General features: G+C 55.9%; 2 protein-coding genes across 2 annotated transcripts in view; both read left to right on the top strand.

Moving 5' to 3' along the window:
• Positions 1-1,175: 1,175 nt before the first annotated feature.
• Positions 1,176-3,506, top strand: CRIP1 (cysteine rich protein 1). The gene is made up of 5 exons (XM_062581003.1): positions 1,176-1,280; positions 2,612-2,706; positions 2,799-2,856; positions 2,944-2,991; positions 3,216-3,506. The coding sequence occupies exons 1-4, from the start codon at positions 1,241-1,243 to the stop codon at positions 2,982-2,984; spliced, it is 234 nt and encodes a 77-aa protein (XP_062436987.1). The 5' UTR covers positions 1,176-1,240; the 3' UTR covers positions 2,985-2,991; positions 3,216-3,506.
• Positions 3,507-12,293: 8,787 nt separating this feature from the next.
• Positions 12,294-20,535, top strand: part of TEDC1 (tubulin epsilon and delta complex 1) — a 74,244-nt gene continuing 66,002 nt past the window's right edge. Inside the window, exons 1-2 of the mRNA XM_062581353.1 lie at positions 12,294-12,628; positions 17,993-18,195. Coding sequence (XP_062437337.1) covers positions 12,505-12,628; positions 17,993-18,195 — 327 coding nt within the window. The 5' untranslated portion in view covers positions 12,294-12,504. The remainder of the gene's footprint in view (positions 12,629-17,992; positions 18,196-20,535) is intronic.

Here is a 20,535-nt window from a genome sequence, read left to right as displayed (position 1 = left end):
GGTGCAAGATGTAGGAGTGCAGGGGTGTGTAGATGTGCCAGGGTGCAGGGGTACAGGGGTGTAGGTGTGCAAGATGCAGGGGTACGGGGGCGGGTGTAGAGGTGCCAGGATGCAGAATGTAAGGGATATGGGGTGTAGGGGTGCAGGAGGTATATGGGTGCAAGATGCAGGAGTGCTGGGGGGGGGGTGTAGAGGTGCGGGGGGGGGGCGCAGGGGGGGTGGTGTAGAGGTGCCAGGGTGCAGGATGAAAGGGGCACAAGGGATGCAGAGGTGCAGGACATGTAGGTGTGCAGGATGCAGAGGGTGTGGAGAGGTGCAGGATGCAAGGGGTATGGGGGTGCAGGATGCAGGGGTACAGGGGGTGTTGGGGTGTGGGGTGCGGGGGGGTGTAGAGGTGCAGGGGTGCAGGATGCAAGGGGTATGAGGTGTAGGGGTGCAGGATGCAGGGGTACAGGGGGTGTTGGGGTGTGGGCGGTGTAGAGGTGCAGGATGCAAGGGGTATGGGGTGTAGGGGTGCAGGATGCAGGGGTACAGGGGGTGTTGGGGTGTGGGGGGGTGCAGGATGCAAGGGGTATGGGGTGTAGGGGTGCAGGATGCAGGGGTACAGGGGGTGCGGGGGTGCAGGGGTGCAGGATGCAAGGGGTATGGGGTGTAGGGGTGCAGGATGCAGGGGTACAGGGGGTGTTGGGGTGTGGGGGGGTGCAGGGGTGCAGGATGCAAGGGGTATGGGGTGTAGGGGTGCAGGATGCAGGGGTACAGGGGGTGCAGGGGTGCAGGATGCAAGGGGTATGGGGTGTAGGGGTGCAGGATGCAGGGGTACAGGGGGTGTGGGGGGGTGCAGGGGTGCAGGATGCAAGGGGTATGGGGTGCAGGATGCAGGGGTACAGGGGGTGTTGGGGTGTGGGGGGGTGCAGGGGTGCAGGATGCAAGGGGTATGGGGTGCAGGATGCAGGGGTACAGGGGGTGTTGGGGTGCGGGGCGTGTAGAGGTGCAGGGGTACAGGGGGTGTTGGGGTGCAGGGATACAAGGGGGTGCAGAGGTGCAGGATGCCAGGGCACAAGGGCTGCAGGGGCAGGGGCGGCCCCGGGGCGGCCGAGGCGCAGGCTGCGCGGGGCGGGCGCCCCGGGGCGCGGGCGGGGCGGGGCGGGGCGGGCGCGCAGTGACCCCGGCGGGGCGGGCGCGGAGCGCCGCAGAGGCGCGGCGAGCCCCGAGCCGAGCCAAGCCGAGCCGAGCCGGCACCATGCCCAAGTGCCCCCGCTGCCAGAAGGAGGTCTACTTCGGTAAGCAGCGCCCCGGCGCCGGGGTGCTCCGGCGTGGCACGGCCCGGTGCTGGCGGCTGCCAGGGCACCGGGCTGGCGGCCCCCCGAGGGGACGGTGCCCTCCGCAGGAGCTCCCCCCTCCCCGGCCTGCTCGAGCTGAGCTGGCGGGGTTCGCTGGGAGCCCCTCGCGTGCGCGCCCCGCTTCCTAACCCCCCGCGGACGGGGCACCCGGGGGCCCAAGCGCGGTGGCCGACTTCTGCTTTCGTGGCCCTCGCTGCGCCCCGCGCCTGCGCGTGCCCCGCTTCCCCCCCGCTCGGCCATGGAAAGCGGGGGCCCCGGTGCGAGGGCTGCCGTGCTGGGCATCGCCTCTGCCCGGGCACCTTCGCCTTGGGCCGCGCTTGACCGGAGCGGGGATCCGCTCGCCGCGCCGGCGCTGGGCCCAGCAAGCGGTGCGAACCGGGACCGGGGCACGTGGCTCTCGCTCGCTCAGGGTCTACTCCGCCCGCCTGTCCTCCCCGGGGTGCTTCTGGGCCGAATACATCCATTAAAAAAAAAAAAAAAAAAAAAGGAAGAAAAAAAAGGAAGAAAAAGGGAGCAAGGAGGCGATGGCGGGACGGGGCGGGTTGCGGCGCCCTTTGGGCTCCCGCGGCGGGAGGGTCGCGGCCGCCTGCTGCGGGGCGCCCGGGCGGAGGCTTTGCCCAGGGGTGGGGGCGAAGGCTGGCCCGGGAGGGAGGTCGGGAGCCGGCGCTCCTCCGAGCGGCGCTGCGGGCAGGGAGAGGCCCCGGTTGCTGCGCCCGGGGCTTGCCGGGAGGAGGACGGGTGCCGCGGCCCCGCCGGCTGCGGGCACAGCGGGCGCTTTGTGCCTCGAGCCGTCGGGGCGCCGCCCCCGCTCCCACCCCTGCAGGCGCCGGCTGCTCCTTGCATAAGCTGCCGTGGGCACGCTTGGCCCCCGAAGGCAAGGCGCTCGGGGGATGCCCAGGGCCCGCTGGGGAGCGGGGTGCTCCCGCTGCCGGCTCATCCCGCTTTTCCGGGTGTGGGAAGAGCTCTCGGACCTGGCGCTGAGCAGGTCCCCGTGGAAAACTCCGCTTTATGGCTTAGCGAACCCCCAGGAGCGCAGCTGCCGGTAGCGAGAGCTCAGGTACCTGCGGAAAACACCCCTCCGCGCCACAACCGCAGCCGTCCCGCGCACGCGCGGAAAAGCCACGCGACGCCCACGTGAGCGGGGCCGTGGCCGCGCGCCGGCGGGAGCCTGGGCCGCCTCCCGGGGGGGGCGGTGGGGACCGGCAACGGCTCGGCCCCGGAGCGCGGGAGACCCGAGCCGGCGTCGCTAACCCCTCTCCTGCTCGCGGCAGCCGAGAAGGTGACTTCTCTGGGGAAAGACTGGCACCGACCCTGCCTGAGATGCGAGAAGTGTAACAAGACCCTGACGTCCGGCGGCCACGCGGAGGTGAGCTCTGCCGGCGGGGCGCCCCTCGCCCGCCCGCCCACCCGCCCGCGGGGCCGGCCCGCCGGGCCTTACGCTCTTTCTGTGTCCCGCAGCACGACGGCAAGCCCTACTGCAACCACCCCTGCTACGCCGCCTTGTTCGGGCCCAAAGGTGAGGAGGGGGCTGGGGCTCCCGGGGGCGTGGGGCGGCGGGCGGCCGCTCGCAGGCAGCGCCCACCCCGCTCTGCCTCTCTTCCAGGGTTCGGCCGGGGAGGAGCCGAGAGCCACACGTTCAAGTAACCTCCAGGTTGGTGACCCCTCTGCAGCTCGCCTCCTGCCTCCGGGTGCCGCCCAGCCCCGGGCCGGTGGGGACGTCCCCCGCGCTGCCGCGTCTCTCCGGGCTTGGCCAGTGCTGGGTGCCGGCGGCGGCTTCGGCACGCGCGTCCGTGCCGGGGCGCCAAAGGCGGCCGCCGCTGCTGCGAGGGGTCCGTCCCGAAGCACCGAGCTGCCCTCTCCTCCTTCCCTCTCCAGGTGCGGTGGCCCCAGCGCAGCCTGGAGACGGCACGAGCCCGCCGCAGCGCACAGGCAGTTTAATGCACCCCGCAGCACGCTAGCGCGTTAAAAGCAATAAGCTACCCAGGGATGGAGCCGGCGCGGAGAGGGGCTCCGCTCCTCCGGCCGGCGCACCGCGGCGCGGGCAACGCGGCCGGCGTCGCCGAAGGCCCGGCGCAGAGGAGCCCGCGCCCGCCCCGCCGCAGCCCGGCCCCGCTTCCCGCGCCCGCCGCTCGCCTTGTCCCTCCGCAATAAACCACGAGGCTCTTCCCCGCGCGGCGGCCGTGCTCTTCGCGACCGGGTCCCGCGGGCGCTGGGGCGGGCCGGGGCGGGGGGCAGCGCCGCTGGGCTCGGCGCGGCGCCGGGGCCCCAACCGCCCGGGGTCAGGCGTACTGGGGTAGTGCCAAAACCTTCGGTGTCGTGGGCAGCCCGCTCTGATAAGCCTCTTAAAACCTCCTGTGTGCTTGATGTCGCCGGTCTCCGCACCCACTAAGCACACTTGGGCCCGACACGGTCAAGCAGCCGGAGCTGCTGCGCCCTCGCCTGCCGCCCGCTCAGCCCGACGAACGCTCGTGGCCATATAAAGGCAAATCGGGGCCGTTTCTGCCCTGTCGCCTGCGAACCTCCCCACTGGCGAGGTCTCTCGGGGCCCCGTGCCACCACTGGGAGCCTTCCCGCGCTCGCCAGCGTGCGTGGCACCCGTCCGGGGGACGTGGCCCCCGTCCGGGGGATGCGGCCCCCGAGGGCGCTGCGTGCTCTGCCCCTCCGCGCCGCGCTCCCGGCCTGCGCTGGGTATCGGGAACTTGGCTCTCCTCTGCAAGCCGGGCCTCAAAGCGAGCTAGCGAGACAGTCCCAGAGGCCTTGGGCAGGCCAACGAGACCCTTTGCCCTTGATGTTAAAAATAATCGTGAGTACGAGCCTCGCCACCCTCTGGGCTTGCATAAGTGCATCCAGCTGGGGAAGGGAACTTTGAATCAGTCTCTTGGTCTTCCCAAAGAAGTATCCAAACCAAAACCTTTTTAGACCAGCTTTCCAGGAGCAGATAATGACAGGGACAAGAGCCCCAACCAGCAGGGACTACTGGGGAACCAGATGACACTTTGGCAAAATCAAGTGCTGACTGGGAGAAGCTCAGGGCAGCCCTGCTCCAAAGAAGAGCACTTTCAGTGGGTAGTGGCAGCACCTGGGGCAGGAGGCAGTGCACCCTGCCTTCATCAGAGCATCCTCAAAGCACCTGCCAACCGGGTGAGGAAGCTGCAGCCTCCCACACTTTGGGCTCTGCCACCACATCCTCCTTCCGGGGCAAGCTGCGAGTGCTGTGCTAATGAAAGCAGGCTGCTTTCCTCCACAGGGGTCTTGAATGAATCTTAATGGGCTGTTTTACGATTATTTAGCTCCATCACTTTGCAATGAAGGCAGGTTTGACCTTGCTTAGCAATCTGCTGTGTTCTCTTCTCTATCCTGATGTCAGGGTGGAGGGGGACCCCGGCCTCTCTCTACCCACAGCCCCATCGGCTTCATGGGGGGAAGTGCAGTTTGCTCCCATGTGGGAAGTGTGGTGGGCCTGGCACAAGGTGATGGGAAATTGCCCTGGAAAGAGTCTGTAGGCCACGTGAAGATGGTAGAGAAAACACAACCAGCTGAGACCTCGAGCAGCTCGCCAGAGTTGGGAAGGTGGCCCTGCCTGGGGCAAGCCTTGGACTAGAGACCATGAGAGCTGCTTCCCAGCCCAGGACTTCTCATGGACTGATGGAGGTACCTGACTTCTTCCCGTTTGTGCAGGCTTTGGTGCAGCGTGGCTGTCTTGCAGTAGCCATAACTGGGTCCTCCCTTGGTCTCCGAGGCTGGTCTTATGCCCCCGGGGCCCTGCGCTGTCAGTCACCGCTCTGCTGCTGAGTCTTTCAGTTGGCTCCTCGGGGGCTGCTGAGACTGTGGCTCGCCTTGGGCGTTGCTACGTGTCTGCGACGCTCGGGGTGGCTCCCCTTGCTCTCGGCGCCTCGAGCTGTGCAAGGTCCATGCAGCCTCAGGAAACACGCAGCGGGGCCAAGCCCAAGCTGCAGCCACCTCGCCCCAGCCGCTGCCTGGGCACGGGTGGAAACTGGGGATGCCTCCGGCAGGCTCTGGGGATGAGCCTTGGGGTTTCAATCCCCTCTGCCCCCTACAAAGGGCTCCGTCAGCCTCGGGCTCGCCTCCTGCCCTCGCTGGCTTGCTGCCCGGCGCTCCCCTCCGGGCGCTTTGCTCACGGGAGCAACGCTCCCAGGTGCGATGCCCTTGATGCTGTGGGGCTGGGCGGTTCAGGCTTGGGCTGCATCCCGACGGAGCCTCCGTCAAAGAAAATACACCATAAATTGACTTAAAACTTGCCTCGGTCTTTGGAGAGGAAGAAGAAACAGCTGTACTGCATTTGGATAGGAAACGTGCGCTCGAGCCAGGCGCTCTCCTCCGTGCCGTGCCGGCGCTGGGGGGGACGGGGTGAGCGAGGAGACGGCTGTCAGCAGACATGGGCTTTTCTCCATTAAGCAGTAAATCTCCCGGCCCGGCGCACGAGCCGCGCGGACGGGCGGCAGCACGGCCTCCGGAGCCGCTCGCCCACGGTGCTCCCCGCCGCAGGGGCGCGAGGACGGCGGGATATCCGGGAAGGGGGGGGGAGGAATCCCGGGGACACCGGCTCAGCGCGCCCCACCGGTTGCTCTGGTGGCCCAGAGGAGACCTTCGGAGGAGAGCAGCCCCCGGGCTATGCCCCCGGGGACGCTGCGGCCCGAGGCAGCCGTGCGGCTTCCCGCAGGGTCCTGCCCGGCACGGAGCCCCCCGCCTAAACGCGCGGCTGCTAAGCCCGGAGGAAGGGGCTGCCCGCCCTTTGCCATTATTCGGAAGCTCGGGCTGAGCTCAGCGAAGCTTGCGGTTTGCTGAGAGTTGGTTGCTATAAACATTTCATCATTGTGGCAAAAAAACAAACAAAATGGCCCGTTCCTCTGGCAGCTGAGTGTGGGTGAGCCCGAAAGTGCTGGGCAGGGAAGCAGCAGAGGTTTTGGCAAGGGCAAGGCGCAGGAGGGGTTCAGAAACCGGGCTGCTGCTGCAGCCTCCCCCAGCCCTGTGGCTTTCTGCACGGGGGTGTGGGGGGAAGGGGTAAAGGACAGAACCAGGCGGCTCATTTATGAGAAGCGGGTATGTTTTTTTTTTGTTTTTTCCTCCAGCCCCTGGCAGATGGCCCTTTCCTCCCTGCCCCGGTTCACGGTGCCGTGGCAGGCACCTGGGATCCCACAGCAGCCCCGTGGGTTTACGCCGTGCTGCTGCACCCGTTCCCGCAGGGAGATGGGGACGGAGAGGAGAGGAGCTCCTGCTCATCGCTGCGCGCGGCTCCGGGCAGGAAACGCCTGGCGGGTGCTCGGTCTTGGGAGGTGCGTCCGTAACGGGGTTAACCCAGCAGCTCACCACCACTTCTTCTTCTTTTTTTTTTTTTTCCCCCTTTTTTCCCCCTTTTTTTAAGGCTAGTGTGTGTCAAGCTCAAAGAACTCTGATATCTTGCGGGGAGAGCAGCCAGAAAGTGTCCACCCATCTCCTGATACTTGCTGTTTGGGTAATTCTTGCTCAGATATCTGCCCGCTTATCTAGGCGGCGATAAGAGAGCCGGCAACTCATGTCAGGCAGGCGAGCGAGCGCCCTGCAAGCCCGCTCCGGCAGCCGGGCCCCCGCGGCCCAGCTCCGCGAGGCCGTGGGGCAGGAGAAGCCCCGTGCTGCTGCCAGAAGCAGCTCTGCAGAGGCGACAGAGATAGACTCAGATCTTCACCCTGATGAGTAATGAAACGGCCAGTAAATATTGATTCAGTGTCAAGGAGAGCAGCTGGGTGTGAAGAGGAACGGCAAGTTGTTTTTACAAGCAGAAGGGAAAAGGAGCCACTCCTGAGAACATAGAAGAGCACGGAGGCATCGGCGTGCGTGTGTGTTTTAAAGCCTTCCCGATTCATTATCGCGTCCGAGGTGCGGACCCTGCTCCCGAGGCCCGGCAGCACCAAGGCCCGCGGGTGCCTGGAGCAGACCCCCAGCGCGGCTCACGCGCTGCCCGCGGGAAAGCCTGCCCCGGGGCGCCGGCGGAGAGCCCTCCACGTCGGCGCTCCTCCAGCCCTTCCCCGTGGCCGAGGTTAGCCCGACGGGGAACGGTATCTGAAAGAGCTGGGCGGGCCCTGGATAGGAGCTGGGAACGTCTGCAGCGGGAAAGTGCCGCCTGTCTGGCGGAGGCGTGGGTCTGATCGGCTCGGGGCGTGAAAGCCACCCAACTTCCCGCTGGGGCGAGCAGGGAAAACAGCTGCGAGGCTCGCCGGTGCCGGGGGGGTGAGCGGGCGCTCCCCCGGGACGGGCGGGCGGCGGGAGCGTGGGAAGCGGGGCCGCGGGAAGCGCTGATGCGCGCCCGGGGCCCGGCCCGGGGCAGGCTGTGTCTCGTCTGAGTTTTTCGAAAGGATAATATTGGAAAAAATAAAAATAGAGCAAACGGGGGTGCTTTTCCCGGGAGGGGAGCTCACGCCTCCCCCCAGGTGGAGCCACGGCCACGGGCTGGCCGAGGGGACGGCGGGAAGCGCGGCTGTCGTGGGCGCGGGGCGATCGCCGCTATCGCATACAATCTGCATGAGGCAATGGGATACGGCCGTCATCCCTGGGAGCGGCGGCGCGGAGCGCGCGAGCGGAGCCCTGCTGTTGGCAGGCGGTGGGTTGCTATAGCGCGGGAGCAAACACAGCGCGCTTGTCCCCGGGTGAGTCACCCCCGGCGGAAATGACCTGAGCTGACACGCTGTAAAGAAAACCACTGCGGGTGGCATCGCTCTGCCTGCTCGGCCTTCTCCTCGCCGTTCCCTGCCGCGTGGTCCCTGGGGTTCCCTGTCCCCCCCGGAAAACCCCACGTTTGCAGGCAGGGCTGCAGCGGTACCCGGGCTCCTCCGTATGCGCAAGCGCTCCGGAGCTGTGCGCGTGGTCCGCACGCCTTCGGGAGTGCGTTCCTGCAGGAGGAAACCGCCGCCTTCCCTTCCTTCGGCTTCTCGGCCCCGGGAAAGCAGCTCAGGCTGCAGCCAGAGCGGACGAGCGGGGCCTCCCGGCGGCGGCTCTGCCCGCGGCGGCGCTGGCACGGTGCGTGCCCGGCCCTGTGCGCGCTCCGGGTGTTGGGGGGAGGCCGGGGGCAGGCGCAGCCCGAGGAATGTGCGTGGGGACACGGATAGCTTTGAGAAGCGTTTATTGCGTGGTCAAGAAAAACAGAGGAAATTGGCGCCAGCTGAAGGCCCTCCTGCCCGGCGGCTGCTCCGGAGACCAGGGAATAGGGGAGCGATGCGTCACGGGCAGACCAGACGGGGCCTGATACCGGCACGGTGCAGAAAGCCGACGTGGGAAGCCAAAGACAGCAGAGGAAAATCTGGGTCCAGCAAGGCTCTGGGCTGCAGAAGAGCACTTCAAAGGATGTTGGGACCCAGGGAAATAATCATATGGAAATGCCAGACCTGTTAGGGAAGACGGCAAAGCGACGGAGAGATATTGCTGAGCTGGAGCTGGATAAATTCACACAGGGAGGAGGAAATACTTTCCAGGCCATTAGGAGCTAAGGAGGATGCAAGACAACAGCTGCTAGGGAAGATATTTGGGAAAAAAAAGAAAAAAAAAACACCACGTAAACCCGGATAACTGACACCCAGGAGTCCTTTCAGGGCTGTCTGGAGCAGCAGCCAGAACCTGCGGGCCTGGGAGTGCGTTAATGCAACGCTAATACGTGAACAGGGAAGGCGCTGCCCGGTCAGGGGATGGGAACGCCTGCGAGTCAGTAACCGAAGAGGAAAGAGTGCAAACGCAGTTCACGCTAGCAAGCAGGGTTTTGTAGAGCATCTGCCTGGACAAAAGCGATTTCTCTCCTCATTGCGAGCAACAGTTTGGCTGACAGAGGCAATTCCGTAGCTGGAAGGAATTTGACATGTTGTTCATGGCGTTCAGATGTTAAAAAAAAAAAAAAAAAAAAAAACACTACACTACACCCATGTTGAAGAGGTTATGAACGGGGTAACCGGCCATGAAATCGTCCGCAGGTGGGGGGTTTCCAGCCGGTTTCTCCTGGCGGTAGATTTGGTGCCCTGTTGCTCGTGCCGCAGGGGCAGCATCGCCCTGCCGCTGCTGTCGCGTGAGCCGGGGAGGTGCCCCAGCGATGGTGGCAGGGCTGGAGGACGTGCCTGGCGGGCAGGTCCGTTCAGCACCCGCAGCAAGGGTGAGAGGTGACTTCGTTGCACGTTGCCAGTACCCTGGGGGAATAAAACCCTCGGGACCGCAGAGCGCCTTAGACAAGGCGTGAGCAGAGAAGCAGGCGCTGTCGGCCGTGATGATGACTAGCAGGGCTTGGGTTGCCAGGTCTGGCTGCTGGCACGGGGCAGGCTCTTCTGCTTCAGCCAGACGCGGGCCTCAGGGCAGCACGTGGAGCACGGGAGAGCTGTGTGCCCTGCAAGGGATCAGGCTAGGTGGTTGAATGGTTTCTTTCAACTTTAGATGCTGTGAAGCTGTGTGAAGCCTACAGGCATGCTCGACTCTGATCGAGGAGGCTGAGCAGAGCAGTCTCCCTGGCAGGCAGCATTTTTGGTCTCTCCATAACACCAATCCGTGGTGTTAATTCATCCTACCTGGAGGGAGGGCCAGGTTTCCGCCATATGCCTCCCAAGCAGAGGTGGGCTTCCACCTTCCACATGAGACCTCGTTGCAGAGAGGGGCTGCACGGGGGATACAACTCGGACAGGGCCAGGCGTGCAGGGAGCGGCGCGGACAGACCGTGCTTCCCGGCTGCAGGAGGGGAGCGTCCCGAAGGAGCCGAGCTGAGCCTGGGGACAGCCGAGCAGAGGGGCCAGGGGACAGCTGAGCAGGCAGAGGCGCCGGACTCGGAGGGGCAGCGTGACGTGGCTGCTTCCCAGCTGAGCACCTTACACTGCCTCCCAGACAGCAGAAAAAATTCTCCCCTGGTGCCCCTCTCTCTTCCACCAAAGATCAGTCTCTGGGATTGCTTCAATTAAGAGCATAAATATCTCGGGACCTGAACTGCCTGAAAGAAGCCTTGCATCATGCCCCATTAAACTAAGAGGAGCTCAAGAAGATGGGGATTGGAAATGATCCCCTGCTGCCAAAATTGCTCATTCTTCTATCAGCAGAGAAACGATTTCTTTCTTCTGACAGCAGCAGAATAATATTTTTAGAGAAGGAGAAGCCTGGAGGTTGCGGTAGCTCTCTCAGCCAGGAAGGGTGGGGGAGTCTTGCTGGGCTCCCCTGGGCTTTTTGGCGAGGCGTGTGCAGGAGACGCACGCTGACAGCGCAGCGAGACAACCCTGGCGAGGCCATCCGTACGCAGGCGTTCCCCTGAGCACTTCTTGCTCAGCTTTGGATGACTGTCCGAGAGAGGCAAAAAGTGAATTTTCTGGCCCAGGACATGAGCTCAAGAACGGGTCAATAACGAAAAGATCAGTGAATTATAAGGAGCCAGGGAGAAAGGCGGCTCTTTCCAGCTTCTCTACCGCATGGAGATGCTGCACCCAAGCCAGGCTCTGCAATACTCGGGATCTCTTATGTGCAAACAAGGAAACATGCTTACATTTTTCTCCTGACACACAGGGGCCTGGGAAACACAGTAAATCGCTATAAACATGACGCGAAGCTTTGCAATGCACTGGGAAAGCTGGTTTGTGCATTGAAAACCTGGATTCAAAGGCATTCAGGGCTGCACCAAATTAGTAACTCAATTCCCAAGGTTACGGACAGCCGTGCTGTTCCAGAATAAAAAAAATCCCTTGGTGGACTCGGGCCGCGCTAGGCACGAGCTGCGCCCTGAGGCCGAGCGCCAGGGGGAAGAGTCCAGACGTCCGCGGCGCAAGCGGCCGGCCTGGGTCTGCTGCAGGATTTTGCGTGGGGGCCCACGCTCGCTGGCAGCCCCGCGAGCCCTGTGGGAAGACGCGGCCGCCTGCAAGAGGGCCCGCGGGCTGCGCTGGGCGGCTCCCGGCCACGCTGGGCTGCGCTGGGCTCGGCTGCTGCATCGCGCTGGGCTGCGCTGGGCCACGCTGGGCTGTACTGGGCTACGCCGGGCTGTGCTGGGCTACACTGGTCTGTGCTGGGATGCACTGCGCCACGCAGGCCTGTACTGGGCCGCGCCGGCCTGTACCGGCCCGCGCCGGCCGCCGCGGCGCTGCAGCGCCCCCGCAGGGCGCAGGGGGCGCCGCGGCGGCGGACGGGCTCGGCGGAAGGCGCGGAGCGCGCAGGCGCGGCGCGCAGGCGCGGCGGGCGGCGGCGGCATGGCGATGCGGCGGGAGCGGGAGCGGGAGCGGGAGCGGGGCCGGGCGCTGCCGGGCGCCGTGGCGGCGCTGTGCCGGGCGCTGCCGCCGCGCGCCCGCCCCGCCCCGGACACGCTCCGCCGCGCCAGGTTCGACCGGCCGCAGGCGGTGAGCGCGCGCGGCCCCTCGCGCGGCGCCCCGTTACCTGGCAACGCCCCGCCGGTTGCCTAGCGACCCTCCCCCCCCCGCCCCGCCGTGCGGGCGGCGACTTCCGGCGGCCCCGCCCTGCCGTGTGGGGACGGGGACGCGCGTGGGCGCCCGTTCCCCGCGGCGGTCGCCCCGTGGGGCCGGCTCCGCGCGCCGCCGTGGGCCCGGCAAGGCGGCGCCGCGGCGGTCGGCAGCAGCCGCCCCGCCGCCGCCGGAGGGCCTTCGCGGGCTGCCGGCAAGCTCGGCGTTCTCGAAGAGAGACTTTATTCGGTTTTAGTTCTCGCCTCAGGCCCGGGTTCCTCGCGGGGGAGCGCGGCGCCCGTCCCAGTGCCGCTCGGGGCACGCCGCTCTTCGCCACGGGCCTGCGCTCGGCCTGTTGGCGGTGCGGAGCCTTGGGCCGGCGTCACCGTCCTGCCCCCGCAGGCGCCGTCGGGTGTCCGGCTCGCCGTGCGCGAGTTCTCGGTTGCTGCCGTGGCCTCGTCTGCGGAGGCAGCCTGGCAGGGCTGCGCGCTGTGCCAAAGGAGCCCGCGTCGGGGCGGGCGGCTCGGAAGCGGAGCTCCGGCGGGCGCGAGCCTCGGGCGGCAGGGAGAGGTGCTGGGCCGCGCCGTGCAGCCCGCCTTGGTCCCCCTCGCCTCCTGAGCGTGCCTGGCCTTGGTGGCTTCTGGAGGTCAGCTTGTGCGTGAAGCTGCCTGACGCGCGAGAGAGGGTTTGCTGGGTGCAGGCGTGCTCGGCCGTGCGCTGGCCGGCGCTCGGGTGCTGGTGTGGTTGGCCGGTCAAGGCTCGACACGCGGCGGATGTTTTGCAAGCTGACCTTCTCTCCCCTTTGTGCTCTCTTGCAGAGCTTGCCGTTCTGGAGGCTGCTCTACTCTCTTCTGAAACAAATCCATGGAGGGAAGTGGACCGAGTCCGATGCCATAGGTAACTTACTCAACTCAGCTGACTGTGAGACTTTTTCAAGGAACTCCCGGGGCAGGTTTTATGGTACTTTAACTGGTTGCTCCCCTGTTAGGGATGCCTCAACGCTGCAGTTTATGCCACCAACTCTTACCCTTCTATCACAGGCATGCAGGCAGAGTTGTTCCTATTTGACTTATTTTATACAAACCAACAAAGTTCTAGGCAACGGAAATGAATGTTTTTGCATCTGCCAAGGGCTCTTGCTTGCCTTGGACTTACCACTGCAGACACAATTAAATTCTGGACTGACCTTGTACATTATCAGCATTTGTGGATAACTACAGAAAACAGATTTCTTTTGATCCCATTTTCTTTCCCTATTCCACATATGATGCTTGATTTTGTGGTTAATTTTCTACCGAGTCCTAATTCAGGACTATGTATTATAATGTGACCTATAAAGGCAATTTTCTGGGTCTAACTTCTAGACAGAAGTGAAAATCAAATGTGTGTGGATATTTTAGTGGGATCATGAAAGGACAAGGCCTCTATTGCAGAGAGAAACTTCATGCATGTCGGCTCTTTACAATGGCAGAGCACTGCCTGCTAATTAAATATATGTTTTTCCAAATAAGATGCTACTCCCCAGGCTTTTGTCTCCCTTCAAGGATATCTGTGTATGTATCTGTGTATATCACTGTATATATTCAGTGTAGGAGGTAGTTTTGAGCATTCTCTGATAGACAGAGATCTCCTTAGGACTAAACCACATAAACCCAGCTCTTGAAAACCAGTAAAGCTCAGCTACATTGTTTGAGCCTGGAAGAGCTAGGAATCTCATGGCTGTGGAAACTGAGTAAAAAGGAACAAAGAAGACTAAACATTTTGTCTGAAATTTCTCAAGGAATGTGATGCAAAACCACCATAGTTTTGCTGGCAACTGAGGAGGAAATTAGCAAGGTACTGTGTTGCTCACAGTACTGTTATTTCTGTTCCTGTTGTTTTTGCTTCTCCGCTTACTGGTCTGCTCTGTGCAATTGAATAGTAAATAAATTTATGGTCTGATCTTGTTATATAAGTGATTTTTAGGGAAGATTATTTACTTTATATAGAACAACTAGTAGCCATCCCCTTGTTATGGTTGTAATGTGGTATCTTTTAGGAAAAACATTCTACATTATGTTTTTTCAATGATTGATACATTTTATTGCCCAAATAGCAGAAAATGCAATGAAGAATCATATATTAAAAAAATAGCCACATAGATTGATGTGTTAAAATGTAGCAACTGCTGCATTCTTGCAGGGACAAACCAGAAACCCTACTGAAGTCTCTCAATCAGTAGCTGCTAAAATTCTGCAAATAGCTGTTTTGCTTTTTTTCATTTTGGAAGAAATTTTTGCTTCATACAATAAAAAGTGCTTATTCTAAACTTCTGTGGGAAGCAGTTCACATACTGGAGCCACTTAAACGTGTCAGAACAATGGCTCTTGCACTGGTAGAGTGCAAGTCAAGCTAAGTTGCATAATGGTACTCTTGGCGTAGGTGAAGTCATGATTACTGTTTTCATGTTGCTCTTTCTTCAAAGCAACTGAGAATTGATGGACTTGATTAACAACCACACGAGATAGCAGTGCAATATACTTTTTGATGGTTGAGAAGATTCTTTTTTTTCCCAGTTATAATTGAGTGTTTATTCTATGAGGAAGAGGTCTGGAGCTATGACATATTTTTGTTTGTTTGACAAATGAAGCAGAAACTATTCTTCCGCAGATGTAGTTTCCCGTAATACTACTGGCTCCACAGATGTTTCTCGCCTGAATTCATGAAGTAATGTATCTGTGTCTGTTCTTGTACTTTTTTAGGTTCTTTCCATCTTAGCCTGCCTAAACTAGATTAATGCAAGCCCTTACTTGAATATCACGTTGTTTTTCACTGAAAATATTCTGCAGGATTCATGAAGCAGAAGAGCATGTTTTGAACAGAGTTTTAAGAGAGCTAAACCCTCTGGTTTTAGCTGAGGTTTCGGATGCTTTTATAAACAGCGTGTGCACGCAAAAGGGGATTTGTTGGAAGGATTCAGTAGGTCTTTCTCTATAAACTGCCTAATCCTAATGAAAGCCCATAAGAAGATGCAGACAAAGAAGACGTGTCTGAGTGATTGGCATTATCTGCTCTCTGAGTGATGTTTTTTGAGGCTACAGTTTGGAAGAATCCATCCTGCTCTTGCCTGCTTACCTAGCTTCCACTACCATTTATCTGAGTATCTTTGCACTGTGAGGTGGAGAACTGTAGAGACGAGGAAAACTAAGTGACTTCTGAAAGGTCATGGAAAGTCTCTATGACTATTTAATCTCCAGTCCCAGGCCTGTACTTGGATTGCTCTTCTACAGTTCCTGCCTGATAGCTGCACCAGTCATGTCTTCTCTGGTGTAATGGCAGTGTGTTGCAGAGGGAAGGCTGAAATGGGGAGATTAAGGAGAGTAAAGACTAGAACCACATAGAAATTCAGGTGGCTAGTTGCTTTGGTGAGTCTTGTCCTGAGTAACCTGTCATAGCAGGGGAATGGCAAGAAAAGAGAAAAGCTAGCTTGCTGTTTGTATTCTTTATTTTGAATTTGTGATTTTTCAGAGAGCTGCCTGAACTCTAGGTGGCAGCACGTGGTGCTGCTTTGGTTTGAGAGTGGCGGGGGAAGAAGATGATAGTCTTCTTTGCTTTTAGAGTGTTTCTGCTTTCATCCTGGTTATGGCAGGTTTTTTTCCTGACATTGACAAATGCTTAAAGAAAAGAAAAAGGCAACATGCAAACTGAAGTAACTGGAGAATGTTCAATAGTGATCAAAATAAAATCTCTAAGATTTGAATGCTTTCCTTGTGCACAAGTGACTGGAGTGCATCCCTATAGTGAGATTTTTGGCAAACCATATACATCTCGGGTCACCCCAGCATCATGGAGGGAAGTCAGACATTTTTACATTCACAGATTCTGCAAAAAGAGCACAGTGATGTAGGCCTTTGTGTATCCTTTTTCCATCTGTAAAGCAGAAACAAGCTAGTTCTAAAATCAGTTGTCTCTCTGTGATGTGCTTGTGCAGAAGGTCTGTGTTGCAAAACATTGATGCTCGAAATACAGTAGTTTGGCACCATCATGTTGCCTGTTTAAGCCTGCTCTTGAACCTGTTTTGTGTTATTCACTTACTGTTAATGTCTTTGTCAGGGATTCATTTATAGCTTTCACATGGTTAATCACCTATTCTTGCTCCTGCTGCTGAACATATGCAGTAATGTGTATAGTATTTTCAGCAGTGTATTTGGAGGAGAAGCACCCTGGAAACAAGGGTCTCCTTGGGAATGCACACTCTGCTTTCTTAAACCCTGAAGCTGGTCAGACAATGCAAACAATAAAGCTTCCTCTGGTTTATCAAGGCACAAAGGGCTTGCTGGCCCCTTATGATTACCAGCTCCTTCCAGCCTTAGCAGAGCTAAGTGTGCTGCTCCTGTAGGGTTACTAGTATATAGGAACTTACAGCTCTTCTCTGTGCCTTGACTTTTGTATTATTTTTGGTAGATAAGACACTGGGACTTCCCAGACCAGCAATTATGTCTTTGTATTTCATAAGGTTCCATAACCTTCTGTTCTCTAAGTCCGCTCCCTGCTACAGCCCACATAGCTTTCAGTGTCCATAGCATACCTTTGCCAGAAGTTGCAGTGCTTTCCTGTATGTGTGAAGAGCATCCCTTTAACTTGCTTTGACTCATATGCCTGCTAACTTTCTTGATGGCCAGTAGTACTTGTACTGGAGGAAGTGTAAATGAATTGTTCCCTGTTCACTCGTTCCAGGCCACTCATGTTTTTAAAAATTTTTGTCATGGCCGTTCTCTGCTGTCTTGTCAGCCTACTTTATTGTTCCTTCCAATATTCTTTGCTTGTGGTCTTGCTTGTCTTCGTCTTATATTTTACAAATTCTCTGTTGCCTTTTTGGAACTGAAGAAATAAAGCAAGCTCTAGATTTGAGATATGAGATCATGGTAGATTTACACAACAATATAATGACGTTTCTTCTGTTTCACCTAGATTCCTTTCTTGATTTCTAGTCATTGGTTTGCTTCTGGAGTTCAAGAACTGAGCTTGATATTTTCACAGAACTGTTACAATACAAGATTGTCTTCCAGAGTGCAGTGACCAGCTCCAAGCCTATTGCTACATCAGTAAATTTAGGATTTTTTTTTCCCTGACTGCATCAGTTTTCACTTTTTTCTAAATGGAATCTTATCTATCATTTTAGTGCCCTACAATTCTTCACAACCTGCTTGCATTCCTGAGTAATTTCACATCAGCAATGAGTTTTCTGTCGCTATTACTTTGCCTTTTCGTCATTTTTTTTTGTTGGTTGAACAACAAATGTTTAGCACAGAGCTGTCACGTGAAAGCACCATGTAGTCCTGCCCTCAGATTTGTCTGCTGGTCGCTTGTGCCATCGATGCAAGGGCCTTCCCTTGTCTACTCTAGCCACTTAATTTGTTCTTGTTACTCTTGTTGAATGCCTTTGGGAAATCTACGTGGCTTGAGTCAGTTGACTCTTCGTTAATCACTTGCTAGTTGTTGCCTTAGGAAAACCCCATTACCTTTTTTAGCAGTGCTGCTTTATACATGAGCTGTAGTTTTTCCCTAGGATACACTGTTTATCATTGTGTCCACTAATTATGTTCTTTGTAGTTTTGACTGATCTATCTAGTACAGTTCTCAGGCTTTTTGGTCAGACCCCCTTTTTATAATAGATTTAATTTCATCTTTCTTTCCCCAGTGTTTTACAGTTCTGCAGTGCCTGTCTTGTCGCTGTCAGGTAAAAGGAATATGGAGCAGACTATTACTGAGAATTAAATAGTCCATGCAGTGTGGTAGCATTTAGATGTACTGGTGCTCAGAAATTTGCAACAGGCTGTGAAACTCCTATCTCTAAATTTCAGTTTCATTCAGCACTAAATTGACCTAGAATATTTACTAATTCATAGCATGTTTGGTGGCTTATATAAAATGATTGGCGATTTAGAGTCCTGTTCTAGTGAGGATGGTTATTTACTCTTGTTACTTTTATTAATCTCCAGGAGGCCGTTAGTGGTCTTGATCTGAACTCTGAATTTCTTTTTTTCCCTCAACAGTCATTCTTGTAGATCAGAATGGGCAGCATAAGGAAGGCTTACTCTTTAATCTCTATGCTTTATCAGTTGTTGATAAAGTGCAGAACTGTAGTCTCCATTGTCTCCTACTAATCCCTGTCTTGATTCAAGATCCCTGATCTCAGAGAAGGCAACCGTTTCGGGAACTGAATGAGTAAATGTATTGAGTAGCACAGTGTGGTGTATTTAATTGTTTTCTCCTTTTCAGATATCCAAATTAGGTTTGTAAAATCAGCGCTGTGGTACCATGGCTATGGCAGGCCAGAACTCTACCGGCTCCCCTCCGATGGCTCAGCGGGTAGTCGGGAGCTGCTGCTGGCATTTTCCTGGCTGCTGCACAGAATCAATCTGTTGGAGCAGCTGCTGGCTCGGAACAGAGTGAGGACTGGGGATGAAACCTCTGTGTGTACGGTGAGCATGTTTGTGTCTTTCCCTCTCATCCATCTGTAGGTAGTGTTCTGTGCGAGCAGCCATGCTATCATTGCTGTGATGCTATCATTGATGTGTATTACCTGACACGTGATACCTTGGTACCTCTAAAAAATTATTGCCTTACCCTAACTTTAAAAAAACTTTAAAGGGACCACCATGTAGAATCCAGTCTACAGTGTGTCTGTTTACTCTGGAACCCCAGTGTACACTTTTTTGTTTGCAAGCAACCTCGATTCTTTTTCTTTTCCAAACCCAATCACTGTGTGAATGCCCTGACTTTTTCTTGCAATATAGATGAAACCAGTGTGGAGGATTGCAAATAAGCAGATGTTTGTGATCTCTGTGGTTCTGAGTTGTATGCTTCCAGACTGTACACACCTGTAGTTCTACAGTGTAGGCAGAGAGGTTGGCTGTGAATACTGGGTCTGTTGGTGTTGCTTATAGAGCAAGTAATCCTAGGACAAACAGCATTTTCTAGAAGCATTTAGATCTTAAATGGTAGCTACTGCTTTTTGAGTAACTAATAACTTTGTAGCCTCCTTGAGAGAACAGTGTGATATTATTGTTGTGTTTCCATAAGAATATGTTAATGTATAGGAAGCATGCTCTGAAGTATGCTAAGGATAGCTGTGTGTCTGCCACAGCTGTAATATGTAGTGATCAGGAAAAAAAAAAAAAGCACAGCCTAATAACATTTAGTGATACTCCTTTTAAAACTTATTCTTTGAATTTTAATCTCACAGGTACATGATAGATGTTTTTTTCATATCTGTATCAGGCTTGTTGCAAGTAAACTATGCCTACTCATAACCCTTAAGGTGAGGTAGGCTGTGTTTGAACTGGTCAATGCGATGTGTTAGTGTGGCCAAGGTCCCTCTATGTGGTTGTGAGTTTGTTCTAAGTCACCTTGGTCTAGTTAGACAGTAATTACTGTTAAGTCTGATTCCAAATGGCAGGCACTCAGAATTGTTTCATTCCTCAGACAAGGACATTGTAGTTCAGAAATACTGCCTGCTCATATCTAGCAATATTTAAATCTTAAAAAGATTTAATCTCAAAAGATCTTAAATCTTTTGATCTTCATTGTCATGCATACGTGCTCTCCTAGACTTTAAATTGCCTAGATTTCTAGAATAAAGTTTTTGAGCGTACAGCAAAGCAGGAAAGCATGGAATGCCAGTGATCTCAAGAAAATTCTCAAATAGCAGCAGCTTTGTTTTAAACTAATGCTTGTGAGTTAGAGGCAGTACAGTTATAGCTGCTTCTGTGGCTGGTTGCCCTGCCAGGAGCAGAACCTCTGGCTCCAGGATTGAGGTTTCCACCTGTATTCCAGTGTGTGCTCTGTCTGTCTGGCTTAATGTCTACCCACTACCTCCTCAGCCTCCCCCTGTGCAGGAATCTGTTCTTTCATGAGGGAAATTAGAAGCCAAGTGTCAGCTCAAAGCCCAGAATGTAAGACCAAGTCTGTCTGTGTCAGGAAGGCTAGTAGTAGCCTTTGTATTTTGCTGCTGAACATGGTGTGGCTGCAGGATGCATTCTTGCAAGGAGGAGGTATTTGGCTGTGCTTAACGCTAGTTGCAGAGACTTTGGAAAACCAAAATAAAAGTACAGTGTCTTTGTAAGGAAAAATCTGTATAAATGGGAAACAATTGTAACGGAAGAATCTCCTGTAACATCATTGTAAACCGTATTTTGAGGTAACAGACTGAGGCTGCTGTTTTAGAATTGTCTGCTTCACAGGAGAGAGAGCATGAGCTGCAGGTAGCGCTTGGTGTACTTAGTGTCAGTAGCGGTGCCCTCCAGTGATGTGAAGGACACCTTGAGGCCTTAGAAGAAACCCACTTCTGGAGAACTTTTACTTTAAATTTCTCCTGCTCTTTAAATTGTTTTTGTTGTGTAGTAGCAGATTATTTAATTTTAAAAAATTCTTTATTTCTGTTACGAAAGAATGATGAGTGAAGTGTAGCAGCAATATGAATTCAGGAAATGAGCAGTGCCTATATTCCTCTGAAGGATTAAGTTTGAATTTTCAAAAATGACATGACAGAACTGTGGTAATACAATGTTATCTCTTACGCCCACACAGAGACGCATTAAGCAAATTACTGCAGTCCCTTTCACCACAATTTTACTGTACTTCACCTGTGTTTCTTAAAAACATAGAGAAAAATATGAAATCTGTATTCTAATAACTGTCCAGATCAGTATTTGGAAGGTTTACAGGTCTGGAAATATTTTTGTCAGTGGGCCTTATAAAACTTTTATAGATTGTGAGTTGGTGTATATATGTAAAACTCAATATATTAATAGCAACAATTT

This window comes from Rhea pennata, chromosome 8, assembly GCF_028389875.1.
Source record: "Rhea pennata isolate bPtePen1 chromosome 8, bPtePen1.pri, whole genome shotgun sequence".
Taxonomy (NCBI): domain Eukaryota; kingdom Metazoa; phylum Chordata; class Aves; order Rheiformes; family Rheidae; genus Rhea; species Rhea pennata.
The sequence above is the reverse complement of the archived record's forward strand: the minus strand, read 5'-3'. Positions and strand labels throughout refer to the sequence as shown.

Excerpts from the sequence above, each read along its gene's own strand:
- CRIP1 (XM_062581003.1), top strand. The coding sequence starts at position 1,241 with ATGCCCAAGTGCCCCCGCTGCCAGAAGGAGGTCTACTTCG. Across the intron at positions 1,281-2,611 it reads CCAGAAGGAGGTCTACTTCG|CCGAGAAGGTGACTTCTCTG; the intron begins GTAAGCAGCGCC and ends TGCTCGCGGCAG. Across the intron at positions 2,707-2,798 it reads CGTCCGGCGGCCACGCGGAG|CACGACGGCAAGCCCTACTG; the intron begins GTGAGCTCTGCC and ends TGTGTCCCGCAG.